Raw genomic sequence first — 27,416 nt, 5'->3', positions numbered from 1 at the left:
CTCCAGCCCTATCTTCTTCCTATCATCCCATACCTTTTCCCTGAAACTCACATTGCCTCTGTCTTCCGATGGAAAGGCTGGATTTTAAATCAGGCTTTGAGGCACAGATGAAGCTAGGTGACTGGGAGCCTGTGGACCTTGAATGCTTGTCACTGTTCTAGGTTTTCTTCAAATTCCCTGCAAACTATAAAACTCTTTGATCCCATGATGACAATTCAGGAAAGATTAAGGCATAGGCACTATTTCTATTAATGTATGAGGTTTTATTTATGTTCTCAGTTTTCTATATAATTTTCATTGAGAAAATTTTGTTTGGAAGAACCTATTATTTGTGTCATGCTTTTAAAGAAGAATTTTGTTTCAAGCTTAATATGCAGTAAGACCTCATCTGCCTCTTTTTAAATTGTTACTCTGTTTTTTCTTTGACCTACAGTTTGGGGATATGGATTCCTGTCGGTGACAATTATTAATCTGGCATCTCTCCTCGGGTTGGTTTTGACTCCGTTGATAAAGAAGTCTTATTTTCCCAAAATTTTGACATATTTTGTGGGGCTGGCTATTGGGACCCTTTTTTCAAATGCAGTTTTCCAACTTATTCCAGAGGTAAGGATATTGGCTATTTGGTTTTGTGAATACTTGCTTCTTTTAAACGTTTTAGCACTTTGCTTTAACCTCTGTAATTCTCATAGCATTTAATGGTCTGGTTTATAGTGTTTTGGATAGAGAAAGCTGAATCACAGCAAATGTAAGAGCTTGTCTCAAGCTGGAGTGGATGTCAGTGATAAAATTAACATTCTAGGAGGCCAGCCACCAGGACGTGCTCAGACAACTCTGGGCCACTGCCACGGGCCTTAACACTTCATTCTGCTTTGCAATTGGAAAATTTAATTTTTTCTGCATGCTATTTCATTATTTATTTTTTTCTAAAGAGCATGCAATGTCAAATTTATTAAACATATACTGCAAAAATTCCCTCATACACTTACTGCAGCTATGGAATACCACAGGGTGAGTGTGAGTGTGGTTGACAATCAATAGAGGACCAATAAATAAATATCAACTTATTTTTTCCTCTGAAAAAATGTGCTATTGATCTGACATTGACTACAGTGTACTATTCATTTAATCAACAAATAATATGTATGCTTTATTTCAGATCTATATTATGGCCATATAAGAAAAGGAAGTGGAGGAAGGAAAATAAGTGAGAGGAAAAAAAGAGGGACTGTTGAAGATGAGGGAAAGAAAAAGAGGCATTAATAAATGGGAGCCACAAAGGAACAAGGGGGCAGTCTAGTATCTCTTCACATATAATGTATGTACACACAGAGGGAGAGACAAGCCCCACACAGAGAGAAAATAGTATTTTAGAGTGTATCTCCTTTATATGTTTTAGAAAATAATTAAGGTTTCTTTTAGTTTTCAGCCTATATATAAAAATGAGGGTATAGCTTCTTAGACTTTATTATTATCTGATCTAGCAAGAGCCTAAAAGAATAATTACTTCAAACCCTCAATGATAAAGAATAAAAAATTAAAATCCAGGGGAATTATTAAATGACTTCATTATAGTCATACAATTGGCTAGCAACACAGCTGGGGTGACAATACATATTTTCTCATTAAAAATACATTTTGTATAATGTATTTAATATACTACAATGTTGTATATATATGTTCTTGTTATCTTGCCTGCTTTGTGAATCAAATTAAATGAAATGAATTGTGCTGGCGATGTAACTCAGCAGTAGATTGCTTGCCTAGCATGCACAAGACCTTGAGTTTAAGTCCCAGTAGTGCAATGCAATCAATCAATCATCAGTAAGTAAATATAAATAAATACTGTATATGACTTGGAGATTCTACATCTATCATTTTAAGATTTTGTTTTACTAAAAATGTAACAATATAAGAAATCTGTCTTTGTAGTAATAGCTTAAATTTCCGTATGAGTTATTTATATATTTGCAGAACTTCTTTTCCTTTTACTATTTCATTTTATTTTATAACCTCTGTGTTGAGTATAATTTAGGCCTGTAAAAACAGACACAGAGAAATGACTTAAATGAAGATAGGGTCGTGGGGACTCCCCAAAGGCAGACACAGGGCAAGGACTCTGACATCTTCTATTTGACTTCAGAAGAGACTTACAGTACCCTGAATGGTGCAAAGTTCTGGCTTTTCACAACTGCTCCCTCCTCCTAGTTTACTTATTTTAAGCTTATGTTTCTTGTGTGTTTGGAACACCTTAACTCTTTGTAACTTCGAACTTCTACTTTTGTCCTTTGTTTCTCCTCTCTCTCTCCCTCTCTCCATTGTTAAATCTTCCCTTCTTTTTGTTCTTGGGCTTAGTTCTTGATTTTTAGGACTTACCAGGATTCTCTAGGTATACAAAGATCTCTCTCGAGAAAACAGTAACTCAAATGATCTCTCCTATTTGCTTTAAAACTTAGTCCAGAAATCATGGGCAAATACATTCCTTTTAGAGATAGTGGGGAATTAACATTTCCTTTATCTTCATTACCTAGGCCTATTATTATTTCCCAAATATGAGAATCTGTGCTGCTTCTTTACTGCTAAAGGCTTATTCTTTTAAGGAAAATATTGCTGTAAGTGTTACAGAGAGGAAACTAAGATTCTTTGGTGGCGTTTTATGGCACTTCTGCTTACAAGACTTCTATGCCATCCCATACAGTTACTTAAATTTCAGAGTATTTGTTTTGTGATTATTAGGTAAGTTCCCAGTATTAGCTGGATGTAAAAACAGAGTTAGATCTTTGGTGAAAACTGTTACTGAGAAATTCTGGTATCCTCCCCTCCCACCAGATGTTAAGTCAATTACTTGTTTTCTCCTAATTGTTTTTTTCCCCCCTCACTTAGGCATTTGGATTTAATCCCAAAATTGACAACTATGTTGAGAAGGCAGTTGCTGTCTTTGGTGGATTTTACCTACTTTTCTTTGTTGAAAGAACCCTTAAGATGTTATTGAAGACATATGGTCAGGTAAACAGACTTTACTGAAAGCATTTGCTATGTTACCCTTGGAAGCTTCTTAATATAGGTAGGAATTTTATTCTTAGAATTATCTGAATAGTTCAGTTATTAGACTTGTGAATGTGAAAAGAACAAAGTCATTATATTGACAAACATAAGAAGACACATGATTTATATCACAGAATTTGGAACAAGGACCAACAACTGCATGTCAAATAACTGATGTACATAATTCATACTCCATTCAGAGTCATCAAAATAGGGAAGTATGTGTACTGTAACATGAAAATGGAAACAACAGAATCTAATTGATTCTGAACACACTTAAAGAGAATACATTTAAGAAGAAAAAAATCTTCATTACTCTAAAAAGATTATGTTACATAAAAAACAGATATAAAAAATTCTTTTATAAATGAAAAGGAGTAGACCATATTCTTGTCTATATGAGCCATCTTGTAGTCTTCTTACACCCTCTTCAATTTTTTCCCACATAGAATGATCACACCCACTTTGGAAATGATGACTTTGGTCCTCAGGAAAAAACGCATCAACCTAAAACATTACCTGCAATCAACGGTGTGACATGCTATGCAAACCCTGCTGTCACAGAGCCTAATGGACACCTTCATTTTGATAGCGTCAGTGTGATATCTCTCCAGGTATATTGCATTGATTTTGGTTTTGTTTTTCTTTTACTATATTGCATGCTTTATTTTTTTAAACTTGGAACCTCATGCTTGCCAGGCAAGTGCTCTGCCACTTGAACCATTAACCCAGTGCCACCCTTCCTTTTTTTTTAGTTTTTTTTTGGATAAGGGCTCATGTTTTTGCCTGCAGCTGGCCTGGACTGCAATCCTGCTACATATGCCTCTTTTAGCTGGGACAATAAGCATGTCCACCATACCCAGCTTATTGGTTGAGATAGGGTCTTGCTAACATTTTGCCCTAACTAGCCTGGAACTGAAATCCTCCTGATTTCTGCCTTTCAAGTAGCTTGGATTGTAATCACGAACCACTGGACTCTGTCTGCATGCTTTTTACTATATAAAGACTGTGTGAATGCAGTCAAGTTGGTATTTTGTACAGTCATTTATATCAGACTTACTCTTGCATGTGTGAGGTAAGTTTGTTAAGTCTGCAATTTTTTCTACTTTCCCTCTGAATATTGACTCTAAACAAGTGAGTTAAGAAAGAAATTAACAGAAGCTTCATTATTTTGTAAGATTGTTTAACGATACAAGTGTTTCTCAGTTAGTTATAAAATATATGTAGCAAACTTAACTGAGAGCACTTTAAAAAATTTTTATTAGTGTATATTAATTGTACAAAAATGTTTCATTGTGATATTTCCATACATGCATGGTATACTTTGATCATATTTGCCCCAATTAAGAACATTTCTCTTTCAATTATTTCAAGATCCAAAACCAAGGAATTCTTTGGGTGATTCTGAAACTACAAGAAGAAAGATTTGAAGGCTATTAAAGTTGTGTTCATTAATTAACTGGCTTAGAATTTGGATTTGCATCTTTCAAACTATCTTAATGAGTACTATTTCTTGAGCAAGTATTATATGCCAGGTAATATGCTAGGGAATTAATGACTTTATTTGAATTACTTTTTAGAACAACTACTCAAAGTAGGGCTTATTTTCTGCGTTTTAGAACTATTTTGGTTTAGAGTGAGGGAAATCAAACTTGAATTATTTATGAACGAAAGACAATTTATTGGAAGGCTGCTTAGGGTATCAAGTGGGAAAGCCAAGGTACAGAAAGGATAAGAATCCGAGGGCTATGTGACCCATCAGGATTCCTCCCCATCTCCAGGAACCCTAGCATCATTCTTCTCTTTCACTGTGGAATACCTCCTTCCATAAGAGGAACATGTAGCCACTGACAACTCCCAAGATTTATGCTTTTTAATTTCAGCTACTGAAAGGAAATTGGCCTCTCTCATGCCTAAATCCAAAGTTCCTTGTAAGTGTCCCCACTGCCTTGAGTGAAATGATCACTTATATGGCTATATGACTGGGCCCCTTGTTTGACTTTAATGGAGTATGCATGGTGCAGAAGAGCAGTTATTAAAAGGGGTGCTGGGATAATAGTGTCATTGATGTCTACCATAATTCTCATTTGACAGATGGAGAAAGTGGATATTTAGATGTTAATAACCTGTCCAGTGTTCTCAGGTAGTAGATGACAGATGCACAAACTACTAAGTTAAATACAACAGAAAAGTGCACAATTACAATGAAAAGGAAAGCCAACCAAGAAATAAGAGAAAAAAGTGAAAGAGATTATTATGACAAATGCTCTAAGAGAGGTATTAATGACAAATAACCTGAGTTTCCTTCTGGAAAGAAAGCGTGGGTTGGTCATATATTTCTCCCAACAAGATGAAGAAAAGATCTCAAATGTGTTTGAAGAAGCAGTTTTATGTTAGGACTGAGTTCACAGGAAATTATTTTATGCGATGTAATGGGTAATATTTTTAGCCAAAAGTTTGCAAAAAGTATGTAAATGTTCAATAGATAATTTCTTGTAGTAATTACACCTAACATTTATGAATTGCTCAAGAACTATCTCTAGAACATTAAAAGAATTACTTCATTTGATCTTCATAGCCAACAGGACAAATACTATTATAATTAAGAGACTATATATCTTAGAGATGTTAAGTAACCTACTCAAAGACATTCAGTTACTAAGTGGCAAAGTTTGGATTAGTACCAAGACCTTGTGACGCTAAAGCCTATGTTCTTATTTATGTTGTTAGAGTGCCTTCAGTGTGTCATTTTACTAGAAACAACACATTAAGTCTTAATATTTATTTTTGCCAGGGAAGAGAGATAATTTTGCTCAAGAATATTATTTTCTTAGGATAATTTTTTATTTTGTGGTAATACTGGGGTTTGAACTCAGGGCCTTGCACTTGCAAGGCAGGTGCTCTATACCTGAGCCACACCTCCAGCCCTTTGAGGAAAACTTTAATGCAAGTCACAGCACAGACAACCTAGAGAATGAAAGTTAAGGCCTTTCCTTATACTGTGTGTCTAAATTCTAGTTGCTTTATGCAAGCATTGGCAAATACTGGCTCATAATGAAATCCTGGCTGAGCTCTGATGGTGATTCAAGAAGTGTCAATCAACCATGCTCACAATTTATTTTTTTTTCTTTTTTCTTTTATTTTTCATATGTGCATACAAGGCTTGGTTCATTTCTCCCCCTGCCCCCACCCCCTCCCTTACCACCCACTCCACTCCCTCCCTCCCCCCCCCCTCAATACCCAGCAGAAACTATTTTGCCCTTATTTCTAATTTTGTTGTAGAGAGAGTATAAGCAATAACAGGAAGGGACAAGGGTTTTTGCTGGTTGAGATAAGGATAGCTATACAGGGCAATGACTCACACTGATTTCCTGTGTGTGGGTGTTACCTTCTAGGTTAATTCTTTTTGATCTAACCTTTTCTCTAGTACCTGTTCCCCTTTTCCTATTGGCCTCAGTTGCTTTTAAGGTATCTGCTTTAGTTTCTCTGTGTTAAGGGCAACAAATGCTAGCTAGTTTTTAGGTGTCTTACCTATCCTCACCCCTTCCTGTGTGCTCTCGCTTTTATCATGTGCTCATAGTCCAATCCCCTTGTTGTGTTTGCCCTTGATCTACTGTACACATATGAGGGAGAACATTCGATTTTTGGTCTTTTGGGCCAGGCTAACCTCACTCAGAATGATGTTCTCCAATTCCATCCATTTACCAGCGAATGATAACATTTGTTCTTCTTCATTGCTGCATAAAATTCCATTGTGTATAGATACCACATTTTCTTAATCCATTCATCAGTGGTGGGGCATCTTGGCTGTTTTCATAACTTGGCTATTGTGAATAGTGCCGCAATAAACATGGGTGTACAGGTGCCTCTGGAGTAACCTGTGTCACAGTCTTTTGGGTATATCGCCAAGAGTGGTATTGGTGGATCAAATGGTAGATCGATGTCTAGTTTTTTAAGTAGCCTCCAAATATTTTTCCAGAGTGGTTGTACTAGTCTACATTCCCACCAACAGTGTAAGAGGGTTCCTTTTTCCCCGCATCCTCGCCAACACCTGTTGTTGGTGGTGTTGCTGATGATGGCTATTCTAACAGGGGTGAGGTGGAATCTTAGCGTGGTTTTAATTTGCATTTCCTTTATTGCTAGAGATAGTGAGCATTTTTTCATGTGTTTTCTGGCCATTTGAATTTCTTCTTTTGCCATGCTCACAATTTAAACACTGATTAAAAATTCTTCAGATGTGAGATGGCGAAGGTCATACCCTGGTATGAAATTTGGAGCCTCATTCAGAAAAAGGTATTCCTGTATCTCTCAACATTACCATGACAACTTCTGCAAATCTATACTTCTGTGGAGAAGGAGTTTGAACTTGGTTTAAACTTGAACCCATTCTCCTTTGAGATCCCTAAGTCCTGTTACACAAAGAATGAATGATGCAGAGATTAGGATTTAATATATTTAAATATCCTTGACCATGGCAGAACCAGTGTGGTCTCTCTGGAAGACCTGATTTTAGGAAGGTTCCCTTGGATGAACCTATGAGAGTAAACTCAGTGCCAAATGCACTTCAAGTGTCAGTGAGCTGGTCATAATAATTCTGTTTGGACAGGAGGATGACTGACAAAACCTCTAGCACTGTAAGAGGTTAAAATTTTTCTTTTTCTTTCTTTCTTTCTTTCTTTTTTTTTTTTTTTTAACAAACTGAGCTGCTCGAAAGCTTGAATTTAGTTAAAAGATTTAGGCTCCTAGTTTAGGATGAGCTCTGCCAGAAGACATGATTACTGTAAATTTAAACACTGGCAAAGGTCGAGTCATGGACTTGATCTTGTTTTAGATAATCTAGAAGTATCAGTCAAAAGGCTATTTTTATTCTTCTTCTGATGGTACTGACTTTCTTTCACTTTTCCAAGAAATATTTGTTGAGTGACTGCTCCTGTTCTAGGCACAGGGGATTTAGAGGCAAACAAGTTCTCATAAACCTTGTAGTTAATTCAATGGAAATAGTAGAAAAGATTAAAACAAGAAAATATCAGATAGCAATAAATGTTTTGGTGAAAATAAAACATGGTGATATATGAGAGTGACATGGAGGAGCTTCTTTTGACTGAGGGTCAACTGAGTCATCCAGCAGAGAGCTTGACAACTGAGAGAGGAATGGCCATACAAATATCTGAGAAAAAAGTGTTCGGAAGCCTTTTGAAATATTCAAACAGATCCCATATGAGGGAACTGGAAGTTAAATGGTATTGAATTTCTAAGCATTCACACTAGAGAACAGTGGCAGGATTCCTTCAGTATTCTGAATGAAAATGACTGTGGGATTACAAACCTGTGGACTCGACCGGATCGAATGAGGCTAGGATTCTGGAAATACATGTCCAAGAATTAGAGGTCAGCTGAAGAAAGCACAGAATATGCATCCTTGGAGGATAGCTATGCACTAGACCTTGAGATGAACCACAAAAATAGTACAGATTTCTTATGGGGACTATTTTGTTGACATTTCATTGAAGGAATAGTCTCAAGGGAATAAAGATTTAAGCAAACTGACCAATATGCTGCTATTTTCAGTTTTCTTAGGTTGTATAAAAATGCAAATGGAATTTAAGGAAAAAGTGAGGTTCTAGATATTGCTTCAAGAGATGGTAGGAATTGCAATATAACTGACAGTGGTTTTAATAAAAAAATTTCTAACGTAGGTAACCCCATTAAAGTGATTGAATATGACATATAAAATTCATGATTTGTTTGAGTCCAAGTATGGCTTTAAGAATTTTGTTGACAATTTTGGTTACTACTGTTTCAACAGAATAAAGGTGTTCCAAATTGAAAAAAGTAAGAAACTCCTTAAAAATTATGAGTTAAGAAAAGTAGTCTAATTTGGCATTGCTGTTATCAGGAACACATTATATCGCAATCTCTATTTTAATAACATGATTCCTGGTTTTGCTGAAATGTGGGAAGAACAAAAGAAATGTTATAGAATAAGTAAAAGGTATATCTTACAAATGTTTTATTTTATAATTTATCCAAGCAATTTTGACCCATCACAGAATAATCAAGTATGAAAGAATATTTTAATTTAGCATTCTCTGGTATTTTTCTGTATTCAGTCATAAAACCATAGCTTTACACAATTAAAAAATTTTTGTTGTCATGGAAGCATATTTATGACAATAGGATGATAGAAGATATTTGAAAGTTTGTTAGTTTGATTATAACTTTTAAATATTTAACCAAACAATATACGATTCCTTAGACCCTTGCTCCTAACCTAGTGAATGAGAGGCAGAGTTGTCCATGTGACATGTGGGCATGTGTGTGCCGTGCTCAGGTATGTAGGACCATGCACATTTGGGGTAAAGGTGAGGATAAAAGGGGGAATAAGGTGTAGGGAGAGGAAAGGGAGCAATGGATACCATTTCTCTAGTTACTGTGTTATTGCCCTTGGATAACATGTCACCCTGCGAGAATTTGCTATTCTTGTCTCTGATTTTCCTGTGTAGCCTTGTGGAGGAGTCATTTCAGTAGTATGCATGTGGGACTTTTTCTCTGGGCTCCACAGTTTTGGAGGGACTGAATGTATTAGGGTTGATTCCTTAGGAATGTTAGGGTGTGTGTTAGCTCTTCAAGGCCACTAGAGGGACCATTGAGCTCATTGTTCCTGCAGTCTGCAATCTGCATTCATTCTCCCTATGAACTCTTTTGTGCTTTCACTTAAAAATAGATGCTAGAAAGTATAGTTATGATCCACCTGTTTTTTGAATCAAAGACAAATGAATTCGCCATTTTTAGAACTTGACTTCTGTGAATTTTATGTTTAAAACTGAGGTACACTGAGGTAAATTTAGCTACAAAGTAGGTGATGTTAGGGAGACTGTCAATAACTAATATAAAGAGATACTGTACAAATATAAAGAGACTGTTTTGGATGTAATTGGGTCTCCATGAGAGTGTAATACCTTTTAAATTCATGTTAATTCACTCAGCAAGTGTTCATCAGGTATCTGATATGTACTGGGCACTGTTCTAAGTACTGGTAATGTAGCAATGGGAAAGAATAGACAAACTTTCTTCCCTTTCATAACATAATTATAATACATTTTACACAGAAAAAATGGAATTTTTTTTGAAATGGAGTCCAAGGTCTCACTATATAGCCTAGGCTGGACTCAAACTCTTGATCTTCCTGACTCATTCTTCTGAATACTAGACTTACAGGCATGTAAACCATGCCTGATTTGGAAATCTTTTTGTTTGTTTGTTTGTTTGTTTTAAGTATGAGACCAATCAGAAACTGATTGGAAGCTCTATGTGTATACATATGGGGTTTGTCTGTTAGTGTTTTGGGTCACTTGACTTTTCTTCATTTTTGCCTGGAAGTGAGAAGGCTGGAATATATTCCCGTGTTGAGAAGTTGGGAGGAGAAGGGGACTGGGGTACTAAAAATATTTGAGGCCAGGAGTGGGAGCACATATCAGTAATCACAGCTACTCAGGATGGAGAGATTGTGAGGTGTGGGGCCAGCCTGGGAAAAAGTTAGCGTGGTGATGCAAGCCTGTCATCCCAGCTACATGGGGAGTGTAAATAAGAGGGTCATGATCCAGGCCAACCCAGGCAAAACTGCGAGACCCTATTTGAAAAATAACTAAAGCAAAAAGGACTTGGGAGCATGACTCAAGTGGCTCAAGTGGTAGAACACCTGCCTAATAAGCACAACGCCCTAAGTTAGAACCCCAGTACTGCCAAAGTTAACATAAAAATAAAAATATTTAACTAAATACCCATCTTTAGCACCATACTTGACTTCAGCCGTCAGTTTGCTTTGGCCTTGAATGAAGATCTCTCTGGTTCATCTTGCCCAGAGGGTAATTCTCCAGATATTACAGCTTTGACAGAGATCTGACTCTTCTTGTCTTTAGTTTCAGTTTTACCCTTGGCCTTCAGAGGTAACAGGTGCTTCTAATCCCCAAGCCTTTCTGAGGGTCTGGGGCCAGCATCAAAATGCTTCTTGTTGGCTTTTCTAAGTAAGTTAGAACTCATCCTCCTCCTTTCATCTTCCAAAGATAAACAAAACCAAAGAAAACTCAGTACTGTCATGTTTTGTGCCATTATTTCTGTCCTTGTGGCTTTCTGTCTTTTTTATTCCAGTATTCTAGGAAGTTCCAGGCAGGACTTGAGATAAATCTCTCTAGTTGACTGTATTTCACCAAAAGCCTGTTTACTGTTTTAAATCATATAGTTTAAACACCACAAGATTTAATAACAGAAATCAGTTAATTTCCTAGGTATTTATGCTTATAATTGGCTAAAGTTGAAAACTATACAAATACTAAGGTTATGTAAGACATGGTTTTCACTGCTTATGTTTGGTGCTTACAAAACTGGACAACATAGTTTTGTAAGCACCTAGAAGGTCTTGGTTGTTGGTGGAATTTGCTGTCACTGGCTCTGCCTAAGGTCTCCTTTCTACCAGCTACTCCATCAGGCTCTATTCTTGTGTTGCTAAAGTCATGAAAATTGGGACCTGAATCTACTCTGAAGTTAGCCCACACTTTACAGATATTAAGTACCCTTTTTTTCACCTCTATTTAACATCTTTTTGTATCTTCAAGAAAAAAATGGTCTGCATTTTAAAAAAATTACTCCACAAATTTCTCACTCCTTTCCTTTAATTAAGAGGCAGAGATCATTATTTGGAATCTCTGTGAACTTCACTGTCTCTCCTCATTTGTTACTTCTGAAAGTTGTCCTTGTCTCCCCTGTCACCCTCTTTTTTGTGTCAGAACTGGTGTCCTTTCTCATTTTTAAAGCCACTTCTTCCAAATGTTCTCATCTTTTCCACGACCTTTACCAGTTTTCACTTATCTTTTCGGAAATTTCTCCTCCACATGTCTACAAACGTATTCCGTCTTTTCTTCCTTAAAGTATTCTTTTTTTCTTGACTTTGTTTCTTGCCAAGCTTTCTCAAACCTTCTTCCTTACACTGTCCAGCTTCTCCAAAGACTGACATATTCTGGAATAAGACTGTCTGTCCAATGTTGTCTTAAGAACTTTACATATATTAACTCATTTAAACTTCATAGTAGCAATCCTATGAAATAAACGCAGTTACTATTTCCATCTTACAGATGTGGAAATTGAGGCACTGAGATGTTAAGGAACCCACCTCTAGTCACAGAGACATTAATACTTAATTCCAGGCATTGTGTGTCTGAATCTGTGTGGACAACCTTGCCCTGTACTTGCTGCCTATTGCTGACTCGGCTTCATGAATGCCTTCCTCTTCCTCATCATCTCAACAGCTAATCATGTTTAATTTTAAACTCACTACCAAATCCCTGAAATTTCTCTTTGGAATAATACAAGTGATTTTTCCTTTTCTTTTTTGGGGGGGATTTAAACTCATGGCCTTGCACTTGCTAGGCAGGTGCTCTATTGCTTAAGCCATGCTCCCAGCCCTTTTTTGCTTTAGTTATTTTTCAGATAAGGTCTCACAATTTTGCCCAGCTCCAGCCTCCAACTGTGATCCTTCTACTTATGCCTCTTGCATAGCTGGAAATACAGATGTGCATCACCACATCCAGCTTATATTTTGAGATAGGGTCTCACTGGCCTTGAACCATGATCCTCCAGATCTCTACCTCCTGAGTAGATGGAACTGTAGACATGCCACTGCACTCAGCAGAAGCGATTTTCCTAGGCAGCATCATGTATTCTTAATCCTCATCCTCTCTTTCTTTCTGAGTCATTTCTATTTAATACATGCATACTCGAGCACCTCTTATTGACTAAATTTTTGGAGTATAAAGGCAGATTTTTCACTGCCACTCATTCCTTCCCTGTTGAAATTGTCATTAGCTGGCCTCTGCTGACCTGGCACTCCCCTTGTTCTACTTCCATGTTGGCATTTTCTTTCCTTGGCGTAGCAGCTGAATATGGAGGAGAAGGAATGACCTTGAAATTACACTGGCCAGTGTTTACATCTTAACAATAAGTTATAGTGTGTGATTTGGGGAGAATTAATTAACACCTCTAAGCCTTTGATTATCTCTTAAATGAGGAGTAAAATCTTAATTCTATTGAATTTTTTTGTGAAAATTAAATAATTTACTGTGGTCTGGGTGTGGAGGTACACTCCTGTAATCCCAGCACTTGGGAGGCTGAGGGATCATTTGAGTCCAGGAGTTCAAGATCAGTGTGGGCAACATGGCAAGACACTGTCTCAGAAATAAATTTATTATGAGCCAACTATGTAACATTGTGCTGACACCTTGCACATATGATAATTTTCTTTCCTTCTCTTCTTCCAATCACCAGTTTCTTTAAACCCCCTTTCTTACAGTTTGGGTATTTTTCCTAGAAAGTAAAGTTTGATTGTTAAAACTTCTAGTTCATTTAGTAGTAGACATCCTTCTGATGTAAGTGCCTCCCCGGCTGTCTTTGATCTGACAGAGAGGTTAGAGAATTTGGAACATTTACTCTCACTTAATGGAACAGAACTTTAAAGTCTAACTTAATTTGCCACTTGAATAATGATAATATCAGGCTTTGCACCAGATTCTCCACCAGAGTTGTCCAGCTATGCACCCAGTAAGTGCAGTTGTATTTGTCACAATCTGACACATTCAGTTTAGTTTAAAGATCATGAAAATAGTGATGCCTCGATTACGTAGGAAAGATGTGATGGCCATATCAAATTTCTTAAAATTGAATTAAGGGTTAAATCTAGTGCTGTTAATTTTTTACTCTGGATATATTAGATAGTCTATAATATGTTAATTGTAAAGATAACACATTTGTACATGAAAGCAATGCTAGGAATCTCTCTGTATAGCTGTCCTTATCTCAACTAGCAAAAACACTGTTTTTCTTATTATTCCAGGTTCTGCCTGGAAGCGAGGGGGGAGGGGGGAAAAGGGTGGGGATGGAGGCAGGGAGGAGAAATGACCCAAACAACATATGCACATGTGAATAAATGAAGAAAAAAAAAAGAAAAATTTAGTGGTGCAAAATGTAATAATGGTATTTCTAAGATGAAATAGAGAAGCAGCAAGCAAAGTAACATTACCTGAGCTACTATATGTAATCTAAATTAAATCAGAAACAAATGAAAGCCTTGAAATATCAGCAAAACGAACTTGCCCAGAAAGGGAAACCCTCAGTTAAGAACTGCTTTTACTTTTCCATATAAAACCAAGTGCTGGTTATATAAATCTGGCAAAAGCATTTTATTGGATACCTAACGTTAGGAGGAATCAGGATTATCTGCTGTGATTTCTTGCATCAGCTAACCATTTGGTTATCTAGGGAATCCCCATTCTTGTCCTCAGACAGGAAGGCTGGTAACTTCAGCACTACACATGAAATTCATTAAGAAAACACTGGCACTACCAACTCACAGGCAGGCTGGGACAATCAAATAAGAAGATATAGATGAAAGTGCTTTTGAAGGTACAATATCTCTACTATTTGATCCATTTGAAGGACAGACAGTTGCTTACAAGTCTCAGCCAGGGATTTCTTTGATAACCCTATAAAAAGGTACCATTTTAGTTAATCATGTGATAAACATATAAAAGGGTAATATTTTTATGGAGTTTTAAATTTCCATCCTTTTATATGTGCTTTGAGATCCATGCAAACATGATTAAAATGTTATGGAATTTTGAGTTCTGGGTACAAAATGAAGACTTTCAGGTTTTCTTTTTCCCTCTGTGCATATATATATATGTGTATATATATGCATATATGTAATTTTTTGAAGAAATGAATAGCTTGAAGTCAAAAAGAGAAAAAAACCAGAAGTTCAAAGATAAGGTACTTCAAGATAGGTCCTCTCTATTTCCTTAGAAATTGCTAGGGATATCCTAACTTTCTGTCCCACATATTGTTTTCCTAAGAATCTTTAAAATTTTGCCCTCTCAAATGGACAGAAACCTTTGGTAAGTGTTCTCAAGATAAGACTCCAAAACCTTGGTTTGCATTTTGATTTACAAAATGAAGAGAAAGAGAAAACAAGGTCTCTTAGATGTTGACAAGAAAGGAGGAGACTAATTTGGGAAAATGTCCTGATAGTAGTGATTGATTTTGGCAAGAGTTGATCTTCTGGGGTTGAAAGACCAAAACTTAGAGTATGAGCCTGGGCTATAGGAAAAATTATGGTGTCATTAGCAGAACAGAGACAGGGAGGGTGAAAAATGTTGGGGGAGGTGGGAAGAACAGGAAAGATGATTAATTTTCTCTAAATAAACATCTTTATTGAGGTAAAACATACATATAGGAAAGTGCACAAACCATCATTGTAAAGCTTTCTATTTTTTTCCTGTTTTTGGCAGTACTGGATTTGAACTCAGTGCTTCATGGTTGCTAAGCAGGCACTCTACCACTTGAGCTACTCTTCAAGCACTATTTTGCTTTTAGTTATTTTTCATGTAGGGTCTTGTGTTTTTTACCTGGGACTGATCTCAGACCACAACCCTCCTGCCTATGGCTTGACTTGCGGTTGGAATCACAGGTGTGTACTACCATGCTTGGATTGACTGAGATAGGTTCTTACTAACTTTTTGCTCAGGTTGGCCTCCAATCGCTATCCTCCCAATCTTTTTAAATTAAAATTGTTTTTGTTCTTTCATACCAGTATCATTTGTGAGATTTTATTGATGTTGCATTGATTTGTAGGTCAAATAGAGTGGATGACATATTTATATTTCACATTTTTTATATTTATAATTTACTCTTTAAGTATCTAAGTAATCTTTATGACATATTTTGTAAGTTTGCAGGTGTCATATGCTATCTCATTTTCCTACAATACTTTCAATTGATCATTACTGATATGTAGGGCACTGATTTTAGCATATTGATTTGGTATACTACAGTATGTTTGAATTCTCTTAATGTTGGGATTTTCTAGGAAGACACCAAAGAGCAAATGAGCAGTCTTTTATTCTTTTCAGTTATTACAAGTCTTTATTTTTTTTGACTCATTATATTGGCAAGAAATCACAGGATACTGTGAAGTAAAAGTAATGATAGATAGTAATCTGTCTTCTTTCTGACTTTGATGAGAATATTTCTAAGTCAGTGACTTAGTTTAGTTTTATAGACTTTCTTTAGTTTTATCTTTTAAAAAATAACCTTAGTTAGGTTAAGATAGTTTCTGAATGTATAGAACTTACATAGAATTTTTCTCAGTGTTGAATTTTACTACAATTTTTTCTGTACTGTAACTGATTAGATAATATATACTTGATTAATTTTTCTACCTTTAGAATTAATGAGTCTTAAAGTAGGGTGCAAACTAAATGATTAAATAAATAAAATGTTGTTTCCAGATTATAGTATCCTTTGGCCAACATTTTCTCATTTCCCAAACTCTACTTACATCTGCTTTCTATTAACTACCATTCTACTCTCTGTTTCTATAAGTTCAACTTATTGAGATTCTACATATAAGTGAAATCATATAGCATTTGTCTTTCTGTGCCTAGTTTAATGTCTTATGGGTTCATTCATGTTTTCTCACAAATGACCAAAGTTCCTTTTTTTATAGGCTGTTGGAATTCCATTGTGTGTATGTGTGTCCATCACATTTTTCTTATCCATACATTTGTTGATAGACTGAGATGTTGATTTACTTTTTCCTTAGGAAAAAATGTCCTAGTATCAGGTTCATTATAAGAGACTTTGATAATCAAAGTTCTGTGTGTTGGGCAGTGCTACCCTTAGTGAACAAGAAATTAAAAAAAGGAAGATAATAGTCAGGGGCTTGGATAGTGTATCACTCCCCTTTTAGTCATCGTGATCAAAGACCTGACAGAAACCTAAAGGAGAGTAAAAATCTATTTTGGCTAATGTTTCAGAGGTCCAGTATGTGGTTACTTGGCTCCATGCACTTGGGAAGAACTTCATAGTGGCAGGAGCATGTGGTTGAGTAACCGAGGGAAAGAGAAAGATGGGGAGGAGGGATGGGAAGAAAGAGAGAGAAGGAGAGAGAGAGAGAGAGAGAGAGAGAGAGAGAGAGAGAGAGAGAGAGAGAGAGAGAAAGGGACCAGGGACAAGACATCAATGTTCTGCCCCCAGTTACCTACTTTCTCCAGCTAGGTCCCACCTCCAAAAGTTTCCAGAGCCTCCTAAAATAGTGCTTCCACCTGAGGACTAAGCATTGGACAGTGGACGACATTTCATATTCAAACCATAACAGGTGGAATAGGTGTCCTGTTTCTAGCTGTGAGTAGAAGAGACCTGTAGGCTCCCAGTGAATATTAAACCCTTTCGAAAAGATTTATCTTAGCCAGGTGCTGGTGTCTCATACCTATAATCCTAGCTACTTGGGAGGCTGAGCTTGGAAGAATCACAGCTTGAGGCCAGCTTGGGCAAATAGTTCACAAGACTCATATCTCCAAAATAACAAGAGCAAAAAGGACAGGAGGTGTGGCTTAAGTGGTAGAGTGCCTGAAACCTGAGTTCAAACCCCAGTTCCATCACACACACACACACACACACACACACACACACACACGATAAATCTTTACATTGCCTTGACTCAGAGTAATGAAAAAGAACAGTGCATCATCTTCCAAAATATTGAGCTTCCTGAAGATAGCAAACTGGTGTGGAGTGTGGAGGGAAAGTTTTGGAAGAATTTTTAAAAATGTGGAGATTGGGGGAGCTACCATTAATGACTGAAACTCTATGGGCAAGTGTGAATAACTCCTTCCATGGTGTTTTTAAAAAGGTTTTGGTAAAGAATGCATAAATTTTCTATGTTTCGAAGTCAGATTTTGCTACTTTGGGGGCATAACTGTGGTGCTCTGGGAAGTAAGAAGAGGAAAGGCTGAGTATAATAAATACAGGAAAAGACTAGGAAAGTGAATTATTTCAAAGAGTTTTCACTGAAAAGAAGACAAATGAGGACAAACAACAGTTTAAGGGTGAAGCATAATTGGGGTTTTTGTTCATTTGGGGGAGACTTCAGCCAGGGAAGAAGGGCCTAATAGACTGAGAGGTGGAAGATTCAGAAGAGAAGCGAAGTCATGGAAGGAATGTCTGCTGGAGCAAATTCCTAGAGGAGAAATTAAAAGGGAGTTTGAATACAAGTGGGCTTACTCATCTTGAAATGGAGAAGGGTTCTTATTCTAAGATCAGTAGAAGTTAGAATAATGGGGTGGAGCAGAGAGAGGGTGTGTGTTAGATGGCCTCAACCTCAGACAGGTGGGAAATGGTAATAAAGGTGCATGAGGTTGGGGGAAAGTGGAAAAAAGCTTTTGAATAGACTTTATGTTGATGTGTTTAAAAGTTGATTAGATATGAAAAAACATTGAGAAGAGACAGGCAATGTTCTCCATCCCTGAGCCTGTGTCCCCACTTTCAGCAGCCAACATGTTGACCTTTGCATCCTGGTGTCTACAGACTCAGCTACTGTTCTACACAGATGTGAGACACAGAGAGTGGGAGTTCCTATGGTTACAATCCCACACTGTTTTGTACAGGGACTTTGGAGAGTTCTGGGAGCCAGGCAGTCATATGGGAAAGCAGCCTACTCCTTTACGTAAAGGTCCAAAAGCATTGGAGGCTGTCACTGTCCTGGTTGCTGACCCATAATCAGTGTTAGGAGGAGCAATCCACTAATAAGAATGTTAGCTTTATTTTCCCCTTCATTCCTGTCATGTGGCAGGGAATATACTCAATACTTTACAAATATTATTGTACAGCTTAGATGTGTAAGTGCAATTATTTCATGAGATTAATAACATCAGAATTAGGATTCAAACTTGGATTTGTCATGCTTAAAGTTCATTTAACAAAGCGAAGTTGTTTCTTGATTTGCTTGTTTCTCATCAATTAATATGACTGCTTTTAATAAAATCTAGGTATAAATTCATTTTTGTGAGAAAAAATCATTTCCTTGACAAGAACTGTTCTTGTTTATTTGTTTTTTTTTTGTGATATGATCAAAAAATATGATCATATGACCCAAGCTGACCTTGAATTTGTGATTCTCCTGTCTCAGCCTCCTGAGCATTGGTATTAACAGGTGTATGCCATGATGCTGAGCAGATAAGAGCTTTTTGAGCATCTACCATGTACTTGGTGTTCTTCAGAGGTGCTTATAAACTGTGTAGGGTGATAAGAGTTATAGTAGAGGTATGCACAAGTTACTGTGCTAAGAAAGATTTTGCACACACGGGTGAGATGTGATACAAATGGAGTGGTCTTGGATGTTTTCCTAAGAAAATGAAGCTTGCACCCATCCTGAAGGATGTGTAGGACGTTGCTAGATTAGTAAGATTGAGCAAGACAGTAGCCTGGGTGCAAAGGATACTTCTAATTATGATCTTTAAACATTTGGCCTTTCTTAATTTGGAAAAGTTGAGGAAAGTGTCTCTATAGAAAACTGGTTCTTCAATATTCCCCCAGGAAGCTGTTTGATAAGGCACATTAATTTTTGCAGTAGAAGAATGTACAGACCCACCCACTATTGCATATAGTTTAAAGGGGCTCCCAGTTAATTCTCTGTGATGTAAAGAAATATTTGCAATAGAGAACATAAGTGACTAGGGGAAAGTGCAGGGGGGTAGTGTGGTAAGTGCTTTGAGGCTATTATTACATTTAAATTCTAAAAGAGCCCTTTGAAATATAGGTATTAAACCCACTTCCTTACTAGAAAATTAATACTCAGTTCAGTGTGTAACTCACTCACGTTTATACATATACGGCAAAACTAGGTAGAGAGGCACTTCTGAGGTCTTGTACTGAAGCCTGTTTCTTCCCTATACACAATCCTAACTTCTAATGGAAATATTGCTTTAATAGGTTCTAATTTCCAACAATTAACTTACAAATGAATTTTTTCAGTACAATTTATAGTGAATTGAAGATTGCTGGAGCAGTAAAAACTTGTTAATTTTATTTGACCAATCTGATAGCTGATTAATTATGGTTTGCTCCATTTTGTTTATATGTGGGGCTGTGGAGTATCTTGGCAACATCTGTAAAAATTGCTTTTGAAAAAGTTTTTTTTGGCATGATTGTTCCCAAAGTTTTAAATTGTTCTAAAGAAATACCAAGTTATTATGTAACAGACATGCCCCATTAATCTTATCCATAGACTGTGGCAGGTTTCTTAAGGACCTCACAACACTTGTGCTTGCTTCAGAGACCAGTTTGTTTAGTGTAAGTTCTGGAGAACAATATAAGTGCATTTATCTAGACATGTTCTATACTAAATTACTTTTACCAATCAAGCAAGACTTATCCCTATTTAGAAGAATTAGTGAGGTTTTACTCAATTAGGCTTGATGTCAAGTTAATTTTTCCCCCATTAGTATAATGAAGAATTGCTATGTTGCTCTGTCATGCATGCTGAGTGATAAAATATTGAGAATGAATGCCAACACACTTTTCCTTTGAAAAACAAGGAAAAAGAAATAAGAGGTTCAAGTAAATTATTCTGGGCATAAGAAAGAGTTGCTTAATTCTACTGTGCATACAGCCCAGTTGCAGACCAGTGTAAACAATGGAGTATTTAATTACTTAGTTGATTTCTAGTGAGTCTTTAACATTAGCCTTTTCAAGGTTTATTTTTTTTAAAGATTTCATTATAAAGGATGTCCATTTCATAATTATTGGGCTTACTAAGGTAGGCCTCTTTCTTTTCTTTGGCTTCTGCTATTTGTACTTTAAAAAATGTTTATTTTGTGCTATATTCTTTTCATGCTACATTCTGCAGTCTGGGAATACTGAACGAAGATCTGGTGAGTAAGTTTTACTCAATTGATTCCATGGTGGAAAGTGTGCAAAAGCAAGAGGTGCTTTGTGGTTATAATGAATGAATGTCATATCCCTTGAAGAAGCTTTTGGGGAAGTAGAATATATTCTACATTTATTATCCTATGCTATATTTATTCTATATTCAAAATAAAGATCTTACATTAGAGATCACAAAATTAAAGCATCCTGAAAATGAAGTGTTGTCTTGCCAAAATGCTTTTGTGTTGACATTACTATGATATGTAGTAGTCTCAGCAGATTGTCACACCCACTCACCTATAGATATTCATCTGTCTCTGTAATCACATTTACTTAGTTTTGTACCTCAGGCAAACGTCCAGATCAAAATCTTACTTTTATAATGATTAATACTTCCCCAGTAATCTTAATAAATAAAAAAGAACAGAAGGTGTTTGAAGACCAAGTTAGGTGCTCTCTCTCGGTAAATGTATCTTTACGTTAGAGTCAGATTACTAATTGGGTAGTGAAATTTGATTTTAAGCCACGTCTGCTTCTTTAGATAAGGAATTTCAGTCCTTTCTGAGGAGTTAATGGCTCCTCATTTACTTTAACTAAGTGGTGATTTTCTGAGGCCTTTGCCTTTGCCTACCGTGCTTATCAGTAGCCCAGTTTACTCAGAAGCATTGTTAAGTTTTGAGTTCTAATCAATAGCAAGGAGAGACCAATGTATAACCCCAATTCTTTCTGAAGTTGCTGGGATCTTTTTTAAAATTTCTGTTAGCAGGTATGAGAAGATTGAAACTAAAAAAAATAGATTTTATTTTATTGACTCTCCTTCTACTTAGGAATATCAAACATCATAATGGACATGACTTTATTAAAACTGTATAGCAACTCAGTGAAGGTGGATAAAAGTTGGAAACACTTAATACTCAAGAAAGCACCAGTAAGGTCTGGTAGAGTGGCTCAAGAGGTAGAGTGTCTGCCTAGCAAGCATGAGGCCCTGAGTTCAAATCCTATTATCACCAGATAAATAAATTAATAAACAAATAAAGCACAAATAAAGATTACCTTCCAAGGTTCAGTAAACCATTCAGGTCTCTAGTTTGTCCTCCTGTATTGCTAGGTTATAAAATTCATTTTGGAAAAAAGTTAAATTGAAGGATCAAGCAACATTAACAGTTTTCTAAGCTATGAAACAAATGGCCAGATATAATGATTGTGTTGCATTTCACAAGTAGAATCACAAGAATTATTTATTGGATACACATCATTTTTGCAGAAATGTCTCATACTTTCTGTGCATTTTTATAGCTTTTTTTGATTTTGCCCAAAATTTCACAGTCATGCCACTTTTATATTAAAACAGTAATGAGTCTTAAATTGAGTCCCTAAGATACATCAGGCTACTTTTGTGGTAACATTGCATGTTCTGGATGACATCCTGGTTCATACATTGAATCAGCGCAACTAGGAAAGTGGTATTTAGTCATTCATTCATTCATTCACTTATGAAGTACCAGAGTCTGTTCCATGCACCGGGGATACTGTGGCAAAGAGATACTAGATAGGAAATGTTCTTCATTTTGGCCACTAGACCACAGATGGTCCCGCTTACTGGTTCTGTGGTTGCTTCCAGTGGGCACACAGCCTAGCATCACAGGGCTACTCATGCTGTGCAGGCAATAAAATGTGCTGATGTGATGATGTCAGAGCTACTACATTGGTTTGGGTGGCCAGAGTGGATGTCTTTAAGAAGCACACATTTCAACTAAAATCTGAATGATAAGAAGGAGTCAGTTTTTCTATGATAGAGAAGAAGAATGTTTTGGTTGACGCAACAATTAGCAAAAAAATTCTGGGGTAGGAAAGAATTTGGTGGGTTTTAATAAGAGAAAGATAGTCTGTAGAGCTAAGGCACAATGGATATTGCTGTAAAATGACACTGGAGAAAATTCCAGATAGAAATTCTTCTTAAGTAAGCATTACTGTGTGCTAACATTGAAACAGTATTGATACTCAATAGACTATTATTAAACATTACTTTTTATTGAATGTGACAAACTCAGGAAGTGCCAGCCAAAAAGCCAACTGTAGTTTTCCATCCTTGCTTGTAATCTGTAAACAACGGATTATACTGAGTAGATTTGAAAGTGCAAGAATGGTGTTTTTTCACCTCAGTGATTGGAGGTATTATTTTAAGTGTGTCTGAAGTATTATCAAAACTTCGAACACCTCAGAAGATCAGCTTAGTGTATTCTACTCATGACTAGAGGTACTTGAATCACTGGCACTTTCCAGGATGGAGGCCAGCAAGCAGCAATAAAATAGTCTATTATTATAGCAATAAACTACTCGACTCAGAAATGTCCCATCTGAAAAACTCAGTTCTCTTGAGCAGGCTGTTGGCCTTTTACTGCTTGGGCTTCAGTTAAACAGTCTGTGTTCAAGTCCTGGCTTTTCCATTTTCTATCTGTATGGTGCTGGTCAAGTCCTTACTTCTAATATTTTTAAATTTATGTCTTATGTAGTCAGGATGAATGTAGCACTCATCTCAGGTGATTAGGAGAGTACTTTGCAAACGAGAAGCATTTACCAGGTTAGTTGTCACTATGGTTCCTGTTTTTATGCCTCTACCTCTCCCATCTGCTGATCATTCTGAAAAATATGTCTTACAAAGTTAGATGCAAGATGGCTGACAATCAGTCTTCCTCCCCATCACTGGGAAAGTGGGAAGCCCTCTGATATCTGTTGACTGGATTGTGATTTTGGTATTCCACTTCTCTATTCAGTTCAGCAAAACCAATCCTCCTCTTATTTATTTAGAAGAAACATCTATTGAACTAAATGCTAAGTTCTTGGCTTGAAATGAAAAAAAAAATTCTTGTCCCCAAGAGATTTTAATTTGGTTGCACAACTTGTGATAATAACGAATTGGCAAACAACAAACACAGCTCTGTATTTCTGAGTCTTATATTTATAGGGAAATCAAAATAGAATTGAATAATGAACTTTTTAATGCATATTATTTCACATTGCATGGAAAAGTCCAGTGTTTGGTCTTTGGAAGGAGTCACACAAATGTTTCATGGAATAATGATTTGTGAACATGTCACAAGAGAAAGTGTACCTTTACCATGACCACAGATTTATTTATTCAGTTAACAGATATATACTGAGTGCCCTACAGTGCTAGGTACTGCCTGAAGATGAACACTCAGAAAATAAAATTCCACATTTCCTGGAGATCACAGGCTTAGCTTATTAGGCATAGTGGTTCAGGTCCTGTCTCAGGTCTTTTCTAGAGGTTTGACCTTGTCAGTTTACTTGACTTCTCTATGCTTTAGTTTCCTCAGTTGGAAAATGGGGCTAATAACTACATAGGGTTGTTGTGAAGAGTAAATGACTTAAGTGTAACATGCATGGAACAGTACTAGGAACATAGTAAGTGAAAATGATGTATGAAACTATGTTCTTATTGATCTTGTCATTATTACTCTTGTGTGTTCTGCTAGTATATTCTATATCTTTCATGTTTAATTCTCAGTATAAAACAAGTTTCCTTAAACTTTTCAGCAATTCTTCAGAATGGCCCGGTGACATCGTTAGAGGGAATGAGGTTCCTTATCTTGTGTGGCTCCCACCCTTTACTTTCCATCACTCTTCCTTGCTGCATGCAGAGTAGACATGGACTTTTATTTTTCTGAATATTGCAATGTAGACCAGTTTCTGGTTGTCCCTCACAGAGACTGACTTTATTTCTGTCTCTGTGTTGTTCACGTCTCTGCTGGCAGCTTGCCTATTTCCTAATACCCCACTATGGTCCTAATTGCTTGTCCTGTCATGGTAGCTGGAGTTACCACTGGCTCTTGTTCCTCTTCTCATCTATCATTCTTTGCCTCTTATCACTTTTTGCAAGTTTCTTGCCCTAAGAGGCTTGTATTTCTAATCTCCTCTGCACTCCCACTTTTCATTCAGGGCCAGCTAATCAATCATTTGTATTACACTGGGTGAGGTCTTCTATATTTCAGTTCTTCTTGACATAATTCATGTCAAATGGTACATTCACAATGGGCAGCTGCCACGTGGGGGTGGTTCCTCCATGGCACCCTCTCCTACACCTGTTCCTTATCTGAATTATTCTGGAAGCCTTGATGCTGAGCAGTGGAGATATTCTTGTATTTGGGGGAACACTATTTTGCAGAATCCTTAGCAACTGATTTCTCCAGCTTACATTAAAACCTAACCAATTCCTGATGTTTCTTGAAAGTCCCTTTAAGACTTCTCAGTGACAATGAGAGTTGTGTGGGCTGGGAATACATTATACAGATTTTTATAAGAAATGATACTGTTTCCCGAATGTGTCAGAGCATTAATGTCATTCTCATCTGTAGTAACAGTAGGCAACCATCTAGAGTGGTGTAAATAGTCCATTAGGATAACTGTAAATATTTAATTAGTATATACTTTAAATTCCAATTACAAAATCATAGCAGGTTTCTTGAAAGTCCCTCAAATTTCTCTTAAATTATTATTTTTTTCAAGGTAGTAAAATGCTCTGGTCCCAAACTGAAAATGAAAGATAATTATTTCAGTTCCTAAAGAAGCAAAACAACTTTACTCACATTCCACAGAAAGACTGAAGAGAAAGGAAACAACTTTAAAGGTTTCTGGAAATTGTTATTTTCTTGTTAATGGTTATTTTCATTAACAAAGAGAGTTTTGGAAGTAGTTTTGAGATTTTCCTGAAACTAAATGACTGGGGACTTTAATGCATATAGTAGCTATGTGCATAAAGATAAAATTAATTTCTTCTTTCTCATATGAAGTTTTATTTTGGCTATACTAAACTGAGACTGACTTTTTGAAGGTGCAGGAAGCTCCAAGGAATCCCCAGCTATAAAATACAAACACTGAAATCTTTTGAAAATCTAGTTATAAAAACAAAACCCATCAAAATTTTACATTTTTAGAGTAACTTTAACTCTTTATAATACATTCATGCCTATTTAACCCTGTATGTCATACTTTCCATTAAATATATTTAATAGTATTTATGTCTACAAATGTTGTGTTGTGGAATGAGAATTAGACTTTGAGCATCAAGGACATGACTCATTCAAATAAGGATAACTAAACAGAGGCAGGATTATTCACGAAACTTTGGTCAAGGTATAAGTGAATCACATGTGAGAGTATAGTACTCTGAGGGTAGTAATAGTAGAACTGTTAACAGCCTATGCCCCAAAGGCAAGGAGAAAGAAAGAAGTTACTACTATCGAAGGAGCTTGTCTTCTACAGAAAACCACTGTAAATGGAGCAATGATCTTTAACTGGGGGCATAGGTAGTCTACATAGGAGCCAAGAGTGCCTTTCCTTCTAGTTTTATGTTGGAGATCTTTGTCTGGAACCAACTGGAAGCCAGGGACAGGGGAACTATGTAGGTCTGATGGAGCAGAGAACTAGGGAAAGAAAGGCAGAAAGTAGAGTGGTAAATAAACAAAAGCTGTGCTATTCTACCTTGTTTTCCCTTGTGAACCTCTACTCTTGTCCTTCATGAGAGTGAAAAATGCATGTCTCCAGCACAGAAGATGCATAAAATCTCACCAACTACCACATCATCCCCACATGATGTCATTTTAGTAATATTGTAACCTTAAACTTATGTGTTGGCCACACCAGTATTCTTCACACAACACACTGGAAAAAAGGAAGAAAGATGACATTGAGGAACATAAATTATAACTGCTTTCATTTTTATAGCTGATCAAAGAAGCCGAGGCTGGTAATTATCATTTCATTCTTCCAATACACATTCTGTTTCCCTCACTGTCTGGCATCATCTCCTCTGGATGATCCTTTTCCAGTTTGACTGTCCCCAAGACACCCTACAAGAATAGTCTTGATAGTATTGTTTTTATTGGAATGTTATTGTTTTTATCCCTTGTTTAGGACTATTGGGAAAAGAGTACTAAAACTTATCCTACAAATTCCCTGAATTCTAAGAATTATCATTGTGCTTATACTATGGTAGAAAATCAATTCCCCCAGTAGCTAGGTATCACTCTCCTAACTGTATATGATTTACTCATTTACTTGTTACTTGATTTAGGGGCATAAAGAACCTTGATTGGCAAGGGTTAGGCTCTTGCCAAACAATCAGAAAGTGACCATGTTTCCTGGTGGAAGTTTTATACCCTTGGATATTAGATCCTTAAAGTCCATCAAGTTCTAGGTCTTGGGAACAGGAAACAACAATTGTTCAAGTGAGTTGTTGGATGGCTACCTACACCTCTACCTGCAGCTAAGGGTACTCACTCTGTATAGCACATCCTCTAATACTCACCTGTACCTGGAGCTGGGCATTTCCTATAGCAGAGGTGGCATCACATGCTCTGGAATCTATGGACAGAAATCCAACCTTACTTATCTTTTTGTTTTCACTATTGGCTGAGCTCTCACCAGGGAGTCTCTCAGTTCTCTCTCCTTGCGTCTTTGAAACAGCGTATGATGTGATCTGTGAATTCTATGAATTGAGTTCACTGTTTCACTTCCTTTGCTGAAAAAAATGGTTTGGAGGCAGTTTTTACAGGAGGCCTTGGTTATATATCAGACATACTATAAATCCATTGATGGTGGTA

At 36.7% G+C, this 27,416-nt stretch overlaps 1 protein-coding gene across 2 annotated transcripts in view; it reads left to right on the top strand.

Moving 5' to 3' along the window:
- The window catches only part of Slc39a8 (solute carrier family 39 member 8), a 79,357-nt gene that overhangs the window by 38,851 nt on the left and 13,090 nt on the right, over positions 1 to 27,416 (top strand). For both annotated transcript variants that reach the window (XM_074041441.1, XM_074041442.1), the window contains exons 3-5: positions 434 to 603; positions 2,881 to 3,003; positions 3,492 to 3,656. In XM_074041441.1, the coding sequence (XP_073897542.1) occupies positions 434 to 603; positions 2,881 to 3,003; positions 3,492 to 3,656 (458 nt within the window). The remainder of the gene's footprint in view (positions 1 to 433; positions 604 to 2,880; positions 3,004 to 3,491; positions 3,657 to 27,416) is intronic.

Source organism: Castor canadensis, chromosome 9, assembly GCF_047511655.1.
Source record: "Castor canadensis chromosome 9, mCasCan1.hap1v2, whole genome shotgun sequence".
Taxonomy (NCBI): domain Eukaryota; kingdom Metazoa; phylum Chordata; class Mammalia; order Rodentia; family Castoridae; genus Castor; species Castor canadensis.
This window is presented reverse-complemented; position numbering and strand designations above follow the sequence as displayed.